The sequence below is a fragment of the Epinephelus lanceolatus genome, chromosome 6 (genome assembly GCF_041903045.1).
Source record: "Epinephelus lanceolatus isolate andai-2023 chromosome 6, ASM4190304v1, whole genome shotgun sequence".
Lineage (NCBI taxonomy): Eukaryota > Metazoa > Chordata > Actinopteri > Perciformes > Serranidae > Epinephelus > Epinephelus lanceolatus.
The window spans coordinates 33,588,143-33,603,494 of NC_135739.1; the positions used below are offsets into that span (position 1 = coordinate 33,588,143).

The 15,352-nt window shown below is 42.3% G+C and overlaps 2 protein-coding genes across 2 annotated transcripts; both read left to right on the forward strand.

Annotated features, from left to right (window-relative positions):
* The first annotated feature begins 3,630 nt into the window (after positions 1 to 3,630).
* On the forward strand, positions 3,631 to 5,977 carry LOC117253815 (trace amine-associated receptor 8a-like). The gene is made up of 2 exons (XM_078169150.1): positions 3,631 to 3,948; positions 5,170 to 5,977. The coding sequence occupies exons 1-2, from the start codon at positions 3,776 to 3,778 to the stop codon at positions 5,975 to 5,977; spliced, it is 981 nt and encodes a 326-aa protein (XP_078025276.1). The 5' UTR covers positions 3,631 to 3,775.
* A 7,060-nt stretch (positions 5,978 to 13,037) lies between these two features.
* On the forward strand, positions 13,038 to 14,256 carry LOC144463752 (trace amine-associated receptor 1-like). The gene is made up of 2 exons (XM_078169151.1): positions 13,038 to 13,078; positions 13,449 to 14,256. The coding sequence occupies exons 1-2, from the start codon at positions 13,038 to 13,040 to the stop codon at positions 14,254 to 14,256; spliced, it is 849 nt and encodes a 282-aa protein (XP_078025277.1).
* The last annotated feature ends 1,096 nt before the right edge of the window (positions 14,257 to 15,352 follow it).

The window sequence follows — 15,352 nt, forward strand, 5'->3', positions numbered from 1 at the left end:
CAGCCGCCCCAATGTAGATGTGTTGTCGATATAAGAAAATGACAATAAACATTTTAGGGTAAGAAAAAGACTGCATTATGTGGGATAAATCGACTGAATCTCATCAGAATTAATGCTAATGTAACAGTTTGTGTTTGTGGACCCAATTGCATCACACGGGAGACCAGAAAAAGTTGTTAATGTCTTTTAATGTCACAACTCAGCAGGTATTCAACAGGGCAGGTAGACAGCAAAAAGCACAGTTTAACACTGGCACAGCCCCTCTACAAAGTCTCTGGCAGCCAGGCTGGTCTGGAAGGCAGAACTGGGCCGAGAAGCAGTTGAGTGGGTGGTGATGCGAGCCAGAACACACACACACACACACACACACACACACACACTCTTCAGTAACAGGCAACAGTACCTTGTCTGCAGGCAGGAGATGTAGTCGTGGAGGCCGAAGATCAGGAACCAGGTAAGCACATAGTCCAAGCAGACAAATAGTGGACAAGCAGACGGAAGATCGAGGCCAGGCAGAGAATCGAGAAGCCAGCAGCTAAGTACTCACAGGAAGTACACACAATGGTGAGTGTGGCAACACAGGAAAAGTCTCTGGACAGCAGGAAACCACAAATAAGCAGACAGGAACACTCACACTGTAGCATCATCATCATCAGATGGTAATGCCAAGCAGCCACAGGCAAACAGGAACCAAGGACCTAGAAGCAGATCTCAAGGTCGGAGACAGAAGGCTGTTGCGTTTACTGGGAATCAGTTGAGACAGGTAGGTCAGAGGTAGGCAGGGTCAGCAACAGGAAATGAGTCCGCAAAAAAGTGCTGGACAGTCTTGCATGAGTGGCAATGAACAATTTGGCAGAGAGTGTCTGTGAGGCTGGGGTATATGTCCTGGTGGTGTGTAATCAGGAACAGCTGAACTGAATTGTCTTAATGAGGTGGGTGTGGCTGATGCTGAGGCACGGGAAAACCAAATCTCGAAAAAAAAAAAAAATTTTTAATAAAAATACGTAAGTAAATCTTCAGCAATACTTTGTTAGAGAGCTATAATGCTCTAAGACCATCCACAATTATGAAAATGTATATTCACTCTTGCTTATAAAGACTCATAAGCATTCAAATCAAAAAGCCTCCCGTTGTCGGATACAACATGAAACTACTCCAGTTAGCTCAATCATGTTGTAACTAAGACATCCGCTGGAAAAAATATTTTTTTCACGGACCGTTTAGAGTTAATGAGTCATTACAGACACCGCTAACGGGGCTAACAGCTAACGGTTAGCCCTGCTAATCTACGATAACCATGTTATTAATTTCAGAACGTGATAGTAATGTTTGTTCAATCATTGTGTTTATAGACTTTACAAACACCAGATTAGTCTAAACGGTGATATAGTGACGTGAAAAATGTGAGATATTCATATATATACAGTACAGGCCAAAAGTTTGGACACACCTTCTCATTCAATGCGTTTTCTTTATTTTCATGACTATTTACATTGTAGATTCTCACTGAAGGCATCAAAACTATGAATGAACACATGTGGAGTTATGTACTTAACAAAAAAAGGTGAAATAACTGAAAACATGTTTTATATTCTAGTTTCTTCAAAATAGCCACCCTTTGCTCTGATTACTGCTTTGCACACTCTTGGCATTCTCTCCATGAGCTTCAAAAGGTAGTCACCTGAAATGGTTTCCACTTCACAGGTGTGCCTTATCAGGGTTAATTAGTGGAATTTCTTGCTTTATCAATGGGGTTGGGACCATCAGTTGTGTTGTGCAGAAGTCAGGTTAATACACAGCCAACAGCCCTATTGGACAACTGTTAAAATTCATATTATGGCAAGAACCAATCAGCTAACTAAAGAAAAACGAGTGGCCATCATTACTTTAAGAAATGAAGGTCAGTCAGTCTGGAAAATTGCAAAAACTTTAAATGTGTCCCCAAGTGGAGTCGCAAAAACCATCAAGCGCTACAACGAAACTGGCACACATGAGGACCGACCCAGGAAAGGAAGACCAAGAGTCACCTCTGCTTCTGAAGATAAGTTCATCTGAGTCACCAGCCTCAGAAATGGCAAGTTAACAGCAGCTCAGATCAGAGACCAGATGAATGCCACACAGAGTTCTAGCAGCAGACCCATCTCTAGAACAACTGTTAAGAGGAGACTGCGCCAATCAGGCCTTCATGGTCAAATAGCTGCTAGGAAACCACTGCTAAGGAGAGGCAACAAGCAGAAGAGATTTGTTTGGGCCAAGAAACACAAGGAATGGACATTAGACCAGTAGAAATCTGTGCTTTGGTCTGATGAGTCCAAATTTGAGATCTTTGGTTCCAACTGCCGTGTCTTTGTGAGACGCAGAAAAGGTGAACGGATGGATTCCACATGCCTGGTTCCCACTGTGAAGCATGGAGGAGGAGGTGTGATGGTGTGGGGGTGTTTTGCTGGTGACACTGTTGTGGATTTATTCAAAATTGAAGGCACACTGAACCAGCATGGCTACCACAGCATCCTGCAGCGACATGCCATCCCATCCGGTTTGCGTTTAGTTGGACGATCATTTATTTTTCAACAGGACAATGACCCCAAACACACCTCCAGGCTGTGTAAGGGCTATTTGACCAAGAAGGAGAGTGATGGAGTGCTGCGGCAGATGACCTGGCCTCCACAGTCACCGGACCTGAACCCAATCGAGATGGTTTGGGGTGAGCTGGACCGCAGAGTGAAGGCAAAGGGGCCAACAAGTGCTAAACACCTCTGGGAACTCCTTCAAGACTGTTGGAAAACCATTTCAGGTGACTACCTCTTGAAGCTCATGGAGAGAATGCCAAGAGTGTGCAAAGCAGTAATCAGAGCAAAGGGTGGCTATTTTGAAGAAACTAGAATATAAAACATGTTTTCAGTTATTTCACCTTTTTTTGTTAAGTACATAACTCCACATGTGTTCATTCATAGTTTTGATGCCTTCAGTGAGAATCTACAATGTAAATAGTCATGAAAATAAAGAAAACGCATTGAATGAGAAGGTGTGTCCAAACTTTTGGCCTGTACTGTATGTTGATAGTGAGATTCAGCATTGTGACTAGGGGTAAGTAAAAATATTGATTCATGCATAATATATGTTTTTACCCGATATCAATATCAATTCGGATCACTGTTACCAACCCAACTGCAGACCGACTGCTGGTACTGAAGTTAAGCCCCTTCCGAGTATGCTGTCATTGTTATTATTATAGTTTACCCTGGGAAGCACATACGGACAGATGTGGTGAAGTTATCAGTGTATATTCATGTAACTGATAACATTAGAGAATACATTAACCAAGACATTCTTGTATTTAGTGTAGATATCTAAATATGCATTATAAAGCAGTGATCAGTTTCACATGACGTGAAATTGCATTAAAAAATCATCAATGTACAGGTCGCCGCCATGGAGCACTTTTATGTCCCTACCAATGTGAAAATCAAACCTACGCCCTTGGCACAGTAGATATTGATGGTTTGAAAGAGGGAGGGAGACGTAGCAAGAATAAAATGGAGTGTGGGGAGTGAATGATGTAATGGAAGAGATGATGATCAGGAGTGAGAGAAAAAAAAAAGTTGAGGGGAGGAAGTGCATAGAGAGAGACAAGAGGAGGAGACAGAGGGAGGGCAACAAGATAGATGATGGAAATGAAGAGGTTAAGAGATAAATATCTCATCTCAAGAAAAGGTCATCTGAGAGCTTCTTGACCCCAGCAGCTCTCTGTTCAGCTCCACAATCACTTCCTCTGATGATGGTGGAAACACTGGAAGCAGCTGACCTCTGTATCTCTCCCCTCAACACCTCCTGCAGGCCAATGCCTGTTACTCCCCAGGCCATATTCATCAGAACACTGCTGTGCTGCCTCACTCTTCTCACTGTGACGCTCAATTTATTGGTTATCATCTCAATCTCCAACTTCAGGCACAGACATTTTTTTCTCATAATATAACAGCTGTTACTGTGTATGAGTTGAATTCATGGATAGATTCTGTGTTTATTAGATATTGTATGCTAAAAAATATGTCAGTACTTTCACTTGTTCAGTATGCTTTTCTGCTTGAATTCGTCACTATAACAGTAATCATGATGAACAATTTCTTAATAATACCATCAAACTCCTTTAGTAGTTAGTTTGGATAATGTGGATCTGATTGATTTTTTTTTTTTGTCATTTACTTTTTATTGAGTTTTCATTTAAGGTAATCATACAAATGAAAAGAGACACACCCTAACAAGGAGGGGGAGAAAACAATAAACTAAACAACTGGGGAGGATCTGGAAGGTCTGTGTTTTGTATATCTGGCATTGTACTTGAACATTCATGTGCACTTATATCTTTTGTTTCTTAGAATAGAATTAATAGTTGGCACTTCCGTTTTCAGCCACTTTTTAGTCAAGGCATTTTTACAAGCAACCAATAACACTCTAATCAGATAGTTATCTGGCTTTGCCCAGCGAAGCTCTTCTAGATCACCAAGGTACATGGTTTTGAAATTGAGTTTGACCTTCTTCTTAAAGACTGCTTCCAGGACACTGTGGACAGCTCTCCAAAATGGAGCCACAGAGGGGCAATTCCAGAAAATATGAAAGTGGTTAGCTACTACATTGCCACATGATCTCCAGCAAGCTATCTGATTGGAATAGCCAGTCTTTTGCGCTGGAGTAGAGAAGAATCGAGACATGTTCTTCCAACTAAATTCTCTCCAGAAGAGAGAACTTGTCGTTTGCCATTGCTGTTTGCAGATCCTGTTCCATTCTTCCTGTGTTATTGTAATATTGCCCTCTGCTTCCCATCTTGTTTTGACAGCCAAAGTGTTGTCTACTTTAAGATTTTGTAAAGCTACATATAATTTAGATATTATTTTTTGATATTTGGCATCTCTATAGGCCTTTTGAAAAATGTCAAGTATTTTATGTCCCATTTTAATTTGGTTATCCTTTAGAAATTTCTTTCCAATAAAGTCTCTGATTTGTAGATATCTGAAATGGTCCTGATTTTGAAGCTTGGATCTGATTGATTTTATAGAGATTTATTTTGCATGTGGGCTATAAATATAATTTGTCTTTATTCTCACAATTATCAGTTTGATCGAAACTAATTTTCACTGAGTTTGAGGCTCTCATCATAATTTCCCTCTCCAGGCAGCTCCACACTCCCACCAATCTCATCCTCCTCTCTCTGGCTGTGTCTGACTTGTTTGTGAGCCTTGCAGTGATGCCACTTGCAATCATCAGCCTGCAGTCCTGTGGGTTTCTGGGTAAAATCACATGTGCTTTTTTGTACCTGTTGGGCTTCACCCTCACCTCTGCTTCTGTTGGGAACATGGTGCTCATATCAGTGGACCGTTATGTGGCTATTTGTGACCCTCTGCGCTATTCTTCCATGATAACACTAAGCAGAGTTCAAATCTGTGTGTGTCTGTGTTGGTTATGTGCTGTTATCTACAACCTTATAATTCTTAAAGATCACTTTTCACAAATAGATTTGTCTAACTCCTGTGCTCAAGAATGTGTAGTTGTTATAAATTACATTTCAGGGCCAGTAGACTTGCTTCTGACCTTTGTTGGCCCTGTTACTGTGATCATAGTTCTCTATATGAGAGTGTTTGTGGTGGCTGTGTCACAAGCACGTATCATGCGGTCTCAAATTTCAACTACTAAATCAAATACTGTGGCTGTTAAGAAATCTGAGATGAGGGCTGCTAGAACTCTAGGTATTACTCTTCTTGTGTTTATACTTTGTCTCTGTCCATATTACATTCATTCTCTAGCAGGACAGGACACCACAGGTAGTGTAACTTCATCAGCTCAGAATTGGCTGTTCTATTGTAACTCCATGTTTAATCCTCTGATCTATGCCTTTTTTTACCCCTGGTTTAGAAAAGCGGTTAAAATCATTGTCAGCCTTCAGATACTGCAGGAAGGTTCCCGTGAGGCCAAGATCATGTAGAGAGAATATGGAGTTTTTTTTCCTATCTTTATTCAAGAGAGTGGTATATCAATTTGAGAGCATTATTTATTGATTTCACGTTCAGATATTGTGATATTGTCCCTCAAAACCCTGCCCTCGCACTCAAATAGCCTCTGTTTGCACGTAGATCTACTCTGTTTCTGCTCAAACTGTGTGCTCGCACTCAGATACAATGTTGCTTGCACAGATTTCCTGCTCCAGCTTCAGCTCTTCTCCTCGCGCTCAAGCTGCTTCTGTGCGCTTGTGGAATTTCTACTCTCAGATTTCTGCCTTGCGCTTGGATTTTTTTGTGTAACAACCCTGTCAAAATCCCCCAACCAATAGAACGCCAGGTTTATTGTTGACCAATGAAATGATCCCTGCCTCCTTGCGGGCGCGCTCGCTTTGGTTTTAAAGCATCCTGTCCAGGCGGGTACTCTTTAACCATGGTCATCCACTCCCGCCCTCCAGGGCTTTATGAAATGTTCTTCCCTTGCTTTCTTTACGACTTTTGGAATAAAGGGACTGTTAATTTACACATGTGCGCCCATATTTTTTACTATAATAGCTGCATAGAATATATACACATATACATACACACAGTGGAAACCGCTTATAGCGATCACTTCTGTCCGGGTCAAATTGATTGCATAGAAGAGCGGACAAAGAGAGAAAAAGGGAAAAAATGGAAGCGAAGGGTTACCAGGACATGAAGCAGGGAGACCATGGAGTTCTAGAGTTTTTGTGACCAGCTGACCACAGAGGAAAAATGCCTATGTTGTATAGAGTGGTTTGTGTTTGTGCATTTCTGACCTGTGCCAACAAAATGAGGAGGTACACTGAATTCAATTTTATCTATAAAGCCGAAAACCACAATTCACAATTTGCCTCAGAGGGCTTTACAGCATATAACATCCCTCTATCCTTTGGACCCTCACAGCAGATAAGGAAAAACTCCCCCCAAAAAACCCTTTAATGGGGGAAAAATGGTAGAAACCTCAGGAAGAGCAAAACTCCTGTCCATACACTGCACATGAAGACCTGCAGGTCTGCGGTGACCATAGGAATGACTTACACCTGTCAAAGAGAAGAAATCTGGAGCTTATTTTCCTAAAGAAAACTGCTGTTCCAAGAGTGGATTTACCTGCTGCAGACGAGTGGAGGCAAGGTAATGCTATTAGCTTAAGTTACTATGTTGACATTGCATAATGTTACACATGAAAGCACAGCAGGAGAACAGCATAGCAATCAATTAATAAACAATTAGGAAGCCGCAAAATATCAACTGATTCAGCACTGATTACAACAAATCTATCATATAGACTGGTTACCCATCAGCTGGCATTCAAGTGATATCAATAAGCTGACACTATCTGTGCCACAGTGTGTGTGCGTGGTGGAAAAATATATTTATGCTTCAGTATTATACAACCCGTTATTTATTTTTATTAAATTTTATGCGAACATTTGCCCTTTCTATACATCAAGATACTGTGATGATCCATCCATGTGTTCTCTGTCTTTGTTTACCCAGAGACTGGGTGGGTCATCAGCAGAGTTGGGTAAGGGTTACTTTAAAAGTAATCAAAGTACTTTACTGCGTTACTTTTTTTTTTAAAGTAACCAGTTACTTTACTGCGTTACTCCCTGAGTAAAGTAACTCAAGTAGGCCTACTTTTAAAGTACTTCCAGCATTACTCCATGAGAAAAGTAACTCAAGCACTTTTAAAGTACTTTTGAGTATTCTACATTTCCTATTGGGCAATGGACCACAGGGCGCTAAGCCTACATTTTTCCAAAATTAAAGTTATGGACCATTTGCCCTTCACTGAGATCCAATTCTCCCGTCACAGCCGTCACTTTGACCAGTAGAAACACAGAACTATCTGCTGCCATAGACAACTGTATGACAACAACACCCCAGCGTTTTTTAAAGATAATTTTTTTGGGTGTTTTGCCTATAATGGACAGGATAGTGTGTGAAATGCAGGAGAGAGAGAGTGGGGGGGACGACATGCAGCAAAGGGTTGCAAGCTGGAGTCGAACTCGCGACCGCTGCAGCGAGGCATCACCTCTATACATTGGGCGCCGGCACTATCCACTACGCTACCGATGCCCCACCCCAGTGTTTTTAATATTTCCTCTAGGCATGTTACCACACAGAGTAAAAGGGGGAAATCAAGCTAGCAAACAATATTATTTCTTCATAACGGAGACGGACATAAAGTAATAACATTACAAATAGTGGCGGGGAATTTTACTCACCACAACTACAGAGGCTACCAGCTTCATGTGAAACAGACTACATTATAGATGGTCCGTTATTTATTATTCCCTCTGTGTTTTTATAGCCTGGACACTCCTGCGCTCTCCGCGTCGGTTAAACATTGACTCCACTCGTCTGTTCCCGTCAGTACTCGTTTTTTCACTTCAACAGGTCATTTTAAACATGGGTAAGTCCATATTTTCATTGTTTTTTATAACGTAATAAGTTAATAACAATTTGTCATTGCATGTCCATGTATTGAGCGTGTTGGATAAACACTGAATGAATAGGGCATATTGTTCTGACCATTTTATTTATGTAGTTATTTCTGTAGGTTCAGTGACACAAAATTAAAATTGTAATGAAATGATTAGGGTATTGAAAAATGTGTTTGGTTATGCACTGTTGTGTTATTTTAAATTATAAACACGGTATTTTCTCCTCACATTCCTCAGTGCGTGCTGTTGTAGAGAGAAGGAGAGTCCTTGCTCTCTACTTGTTGCAGCGGCGGCTCTGATGACGGAGAAGGTGAATGTGGGTCCACCCAATCAACCAAAAAAGGAAGGATCATGGTGTTTTTCATCACCTTGTGTCCGAACTACGCCTGGACAGTGGTCGCCATGTCGAGTATTTCAGGATGGAGGTCGAAAAAACAGAACAAATATTTATAGACGGACAAGCAACATCATAATTAAACAGGCTTTTATTTTTTAAATTTATTTTATTTTGAAAATTGGCTGAATTCTCTCATCTTTTCTGTGTCCGACTTCCTGTTTGGTACGATCTGCTCTATCCAGCTTCACAGAAGCGCTCGCGGCTCGTGTGAAAAATAGACCAGACGCCGAACTGAAGCGCTGCAGTGCGCGAGTCTCCACGGGCGCTTCACTCTGCTCAGCGGCCTGTGTGGACAGTCAGATAGGTTAACACGGGTGCTGATTGAAAACTGCCTCCGCTGCTGGGCGCTGCGCTTCGGTTCCGCGTCCAGTGTGTCCACGGCGTTCCTTTTCATCCACTCCCGTTGTCTTTATAAAGTTAACACATCGCACCGTCATTTCAAACTCAACACTTCCTAAATTTCTTTCAGATTAAAAGCCCCTTATAACCTCAGCTGAGAGAATCCCTACATTTTCTAAATAGGATTTTATTGTGAAACATTTGTATGAACTTGGTTGTGAAGGATACAGTAGTTTGAATGTTTACGTACGGCACTTCAAATGTAGCTCCTGTCATCTGCTGACGCTTTTAGGTGACTGCAACAACATTTTGGCTGGCACGTGAACAGACACAGTGACTCAGATGATAGTAAAAATAATAAAAATAGGACAAGAATAACCTGATGACATCACATACGCCGTGAAAGACGACCGGGGATAATTGGTGAGTACCATCGTGTAGTGTGTCATGTCTGTCGGCCAAGTCACGGCACGATTTTATGACTCCGCAATTGTGTAATGTGACATAGTGACTTTTAGAACGGGCAGAAAAGTTGTGTAGTGTGTACCAGGCATAATGCAAGTCCTCCTGAGTCTGACCTGTCTGTCAGCGAGTTTTCCTCCGCCTTTTTTTAGATTCCACCATAGACAATGGCAGCAATTCTTCTTCCACGTAGCTAGCCACAAGCTTCATGGCTTCTTTCGGACTGATAGGTTTAATTTTATCTCCATTATTAGAACCAAAAGACAGTCGTTGCTGTTTCGGAGCTGAAGGACCAGCGTTCTAAATGTAACGGAAGTAACTGATGGCTTGTTTTAAAATGTAGTCAAGTATTTGATTACTCAAACAGCAAATGTAGTAACTAACGCGTTAGGTTACTCGTTACTGCAAAAAGTAATCAATGTACTCAGGACCAACTGCCTTTCCACTCTTCATCCTCTTCAATGCCCTCCTCACTTCATTCTTAATAATCTTTGCTACTTCCTGCTCCACAGTGGTCACTTCTTCTACTCTTTGTTCTCTTTCATTTTCCTCATTCATCAACTCTTCAAAGTACTCTTTCCATCTTCCCATCATACTTGTGGCACCTGTCAATACATTCCCATCTCTATCCTTAATCACCATAACCTGCTGCACGTCCTTCCCATCTCTATCTCTCTGCCTAGCCAACCTGTATAAATCAGTCTCTCCCTCTTTACTGTCCAACCTATCATACAAGTCATCATATGCCCTTTGTTTGGCCTTCGCCACCTCTACTTTCATCTTACACTGAATCTCCCTGTACTTCTGTTTACTCTCTTCAGTCCTTTCAGTGTCCCACTTCTTCTTAGCTAACCTCTTTCTCTGTATACACTCCTGCACTTCCTCATTCCACCACCAGATCTCCTTATCTCCTTTCCTTCCAGATGACACACCAAGTACTCTCCCACCTGTCTCTCTGATAACATTAGCTGTAGTTGTCCAGTCATTTGGGAGCACCTCCTGGCCACCCAGAGCCTGTCTCAACTCCTCCCTGAAAACCACACAACCCACTTCCTTTTTCAGCTTCCACCACTTTGTCCTCCACTCTGCCTTTGTCCTCTTCGTCTTCCTCACCACCAGTCATCCTACACACCACCATCCTATGCTGTCTGGCTACACTCTCACCTACCACGACATTGCAGTCACTGATCTCCTTCAGATTACACCTTCTACACAAGATGTAGTCCACCTGTGTGGTCCGACCTCCACTCTTATAAGTCACCCTATGTTCCTGCTTCTTCTGGAAGAAAGTTTTCACTACAGCCATTTCCATCTTTTTTGCAAAGTCTACCACCATCTGTCCTTCTGCGTTCCTATCCTGGAAACCGAACTTGCCCATCACTTCCTCATCACCTCTGTTCCCTGCCCCGACATATCTATTGAAGTCTGCACCAATCACCACTCTCTCACCTCCAGGGATATTCTGCATCACTCCATCAAACTCACTCCAGAATTTCTCCTTCTCTTCTAACTCACATCCTCCCTGTGGGGCATAACCATTAACAACATTGACCATCACACCTTCAATTTTTAGCTTCAGACTCATCACCCTATCTGACACTCTTTTCACCTCCATAACATTCCTAACAAATTCCTCCTTCAGGATAACTTGTACTCCATTTCTCTTGCCATCCACACCATGATTAAACAGCTTGAACCCTGCTCCAAAGCTTCTAGCTTTGCTACCTTTCCACCTGGTCCCCTGAACACACAGTATATCCACCTTCCTCCTCTGCATCATGTCAGCCAATTCTTGGCACCGGCACCATGTGGGTCAACAGCACCAGTGGCGGTCGTTGTTAACCCGGGCTTCGACAGATCCGGTATGGAAGTCATATTCGTGATTCACATGTTTGATTTGGCATAGGTTTTATGTCGGATGCCCTTCCTGACACAACCCTCTGCATTTATCCAGGCTTGGGACCCACCCAATGAGAACACTGGCTTGTCCCCCTTGGGGCTGCATTAGGGTTTTATGTGACCAATACCCAATATACAGAAGTCACATATAGTGTATTTGAAGTCTAAACTGGACATAAGGTAAGATACGGACCCTGGTTTTGTGACAGCACTGATTTGTTGCCATCATGGGAAGAAAAAAAAAAATCACCTCCTTTTGTCATTTTTCAATAGAAGAATCTTGTTAATCCAGGATATTTTTCTCATTCTAAAAACATACTGACATTTCTTTCATTATAAAAACTTATTGCATAATACAAATGCGTGGGTGATGTTGACAATATCTTGGCCCAAGCCAGGACGGCTCTACTCTGATCTGCTGACCGGTACGCCGTGGTTGTTAACTGCCACTGCTCCAAGTTCCCCACCTTCTCAGTGGGCCAGAGGGTGTGATTTTCCACTTGGGACCTACCCTTGCAGGTAGAGTGCAAAGGTTGACCTTTTCCATGCAGATCCACCTGACGTTCCATGTCTTAAAGGTCAAGCCAGTTTAAGACAGTCCACTGATTTCTGTTGCTCTGCCTCCACCGCTGCCCCAATTCATCGATGGAGGTCCTGCCTACCCAGTTCCCCATCTACTTCATTCCTGTCGCCACAGGAGAGACCTGCAATACCTGGCTGACTGGGAGGGAGCGTCTGTGAGCGACGCCAGATCTTTGTCACCACCTGTGGGTGGAGCCCCCATTCTCCTGGGTTTGGGCCTCCCCTGGACAGTCTGCCTGATTCTCCAGCCAAGGCACCTGCATTGCTTTGAGGGACAGAAAGCATGAATTAGGTCACACCTACAGCTCATGCACAGGTCAGCAAAAGCGAGGGGAACCAAGGCCTCCCTGCCTGTTGATGTAAGTTGCTGCAACTGTACTGTCCATCCTCAGCAGCACATGGTGACCTTGGAGGTGAGACAGGAATTTCTGTAGAGTGAGTTGGGCTGCCCTTTACTCTACTCTAGCACATTGATATGCTGGGAAGCCCACCTGCTGCCCCTTTTCCTGCATCCTCTTGCACTGTTCCCCAGCTTACCAGCTATGCCTCTGATGACACCAGTTCAATTAGGAGAGAGAGATGAATGAAGTAAAAATAAATTTAAGCACAGAATATAAGTGAACAGATTAACTTAATATTTGTGTTGGTTAAGGTTTAACAGAAGACTTTTGCATGTGGGCACCACAGTGACATCTGAGCAGCAGCAAGATAAATCCTTCCATGAAGTCCAGACATTGGTGGTGGTGGTGGTGGTGTAGGGTGATGACTCTGAGGCTAATGACAGATGAGGCGAATGAGGCTGATGAATCTGTGAAGATTAGGTGGTGAAGGGGAGGTGGAGGTTACGCAGGACTGCAGCATTAAAGAACTACTGTTAATCAGCTGTTCGGACAGCTGATGCTCAATTTATTGGTTATCATCTCCATCTCCCACTTCAGGCACAGACATTTTTTCTCATAATATAACAGCTGTTACTGTGTATGAGTTGAATTCATGGATAGATTCTGTGTTTATTAGATATTGTATGCTAAAAAAGACGTCAGTACTTTCACTTGTAAATGAAAGTGTAATGTTCAGTATGCCTTTCTGTTTAAATTTGTCACTACAACAGCAATCATGATGAACATTTTCTTAATAATACCACCAAATGTCTTTAGTTAGTTCGGATAATGTGGATCTGATTGATTTTATAGAGATTTATTTTGCATGTAGGCTATAAATATAATTTGTCTTCATTCTCACAATTATCAGTGTAACCTAAACTAATTTTCACTGAGTATGAGGCTCTTTCATAATCTCCCTCTCCAGGCAGCTCCACACTCCCACCAATCTCATCCTCCTCTCTCTGGCTGTGTCTGACTTGTTTGTGGGCCTTGCAGTGATGCCAGCTGTAATCACCATCCTACAGTCCTGTGGGTTTATGGGTAAAATCACATACGCTTTTGTGTACCTGTTGGGCTTCATCCTTACCTCTGCTTCTGTTGGGAACATGGTGCTCATATCAGTGGACCGTTATGTGGCTATTTGTGACCCTCTGCGCTATTCTTCCATGATAACACTAAGCAGAGTTCAAATCTGTGTGTGTCTGTGTTGGTTATGTGCTGTTATCTACAACCTTATAATTCTTAAAGATCACTTTTCACAAATAGATTTGTCTAACTCCTGTGCTCAAGAATGTGTAGTTGTTATAAATTACATTTCAGGGGCAGTAGACTTGCTTCTGACCTTTGTTGGCCCTGTTACTGTGATCATAGTTCTCTATATGAGAGTGTTTGTGGTGGCTGTGTCACAAGCACGTATCATGCGGTCTCAAATTTCAACTATTAAATCAAATACTGTGATTGTTAAGAAATCTGAGATGAGGGCTGCTAGAACTCTAGGTATTACTCTTCTTGTGTTTATACTTTGTCTCTGTCCATATTACATTAATTTTCTAGCAGGACAGAACACCACAGGTAGTGCAATTTCATCAGCTCAGACTTGGCTGTTCTATTGTAACTTCATGTTTAATCCTCTGATCTATGCCTTTTTCTACCCCTGGTTTAGAAAAGCGGTTAAAGTCATTGTCAGCCTTCAGATACTGCAGGAAGGTTCCCGTGAGGCCAAGATCATGTAGAGAGAAACAGTATACTGTATATACACTGACTTATTCTATAAAGGGGAATTCAGTCCACCTAATGGTGAAGTGAATTTGAACACAGTGAAAGCACAGTGTTGTAACATATAAATGTATTTATTTTAATAGGAAACCTATTCTGGATGTAAACGACTATATATTTGAAACAAGGATGAGGATGAGTTTTAACACCCTTGGTTTAGAAAAGTGAATTATTTCCCAAAGGCAGGGGCGAAAATCCCATTTCATAGTTAATAAACAGTAAAATTTTAGAGAATAATTCCAGGGGGGGACAAGGAAAAAAAGTTGTAGCCTGTCTTTTATACAACATCTTTTACCGCAATTTGACACTTTAATCTTTTCTCTCTCTCCAACAGGCTGGCATAGGACCTTTCTTAGCACTGGCTGAGTCCACCTGCACATGTCCAGATTTAAAACAAAATGATTGAAATCAAATTAACATGTACACGACAACAGTCAGGTGCGCCGTGCTGTCCAAGGTGCTGAGTGTGTCTGGAGCAGAGCAGGTCTCTGTCTCCCCGTGCACAGTAGTGTGAATATTTATGCTATTAAGTAAACAGAGAAAACATGTCTCTCATTGTTTAATAGCAGCAAAACAATAAGGCTTCATTCATCAAAGACCGAAACTTGATCTCTCTCCTTCTCTCCCTCTTTTTCATCCGGCTCAGGTGTGTGGAATGGATCCTTCGTCTCTTGCTGGCTGCCGGAGCAAACCGTTTTGTTTGTTTTTTTTCGTTTTTTTACCGGCAGTGAGATAAACATTTCCTGCAATTAAACTGGTGAATGGTTTATAAACAGTGTGCTGTGAGATCTGCCGCGGCGCACCTCAAAACCGTGCGTAATAATCACGCGTAATGGCCGCTCCTCGTCAGTTAAACTGCACGTCTGTCATGTTTGTCTCACTGACAGGTGGAGAGCCTACAGATATTAACTACAAGCCGCTCCGTCACTGACTGCTCTTGTCTTTGTCTGCTCTTATCAGCCTGGACCTGGGGCTTGTTGTAACAGTAAATGGGATGTGTTGTAACTTGTGTAAGTTAAACTGTATCTGTGTGAGTGTACATCTTACCCCGCG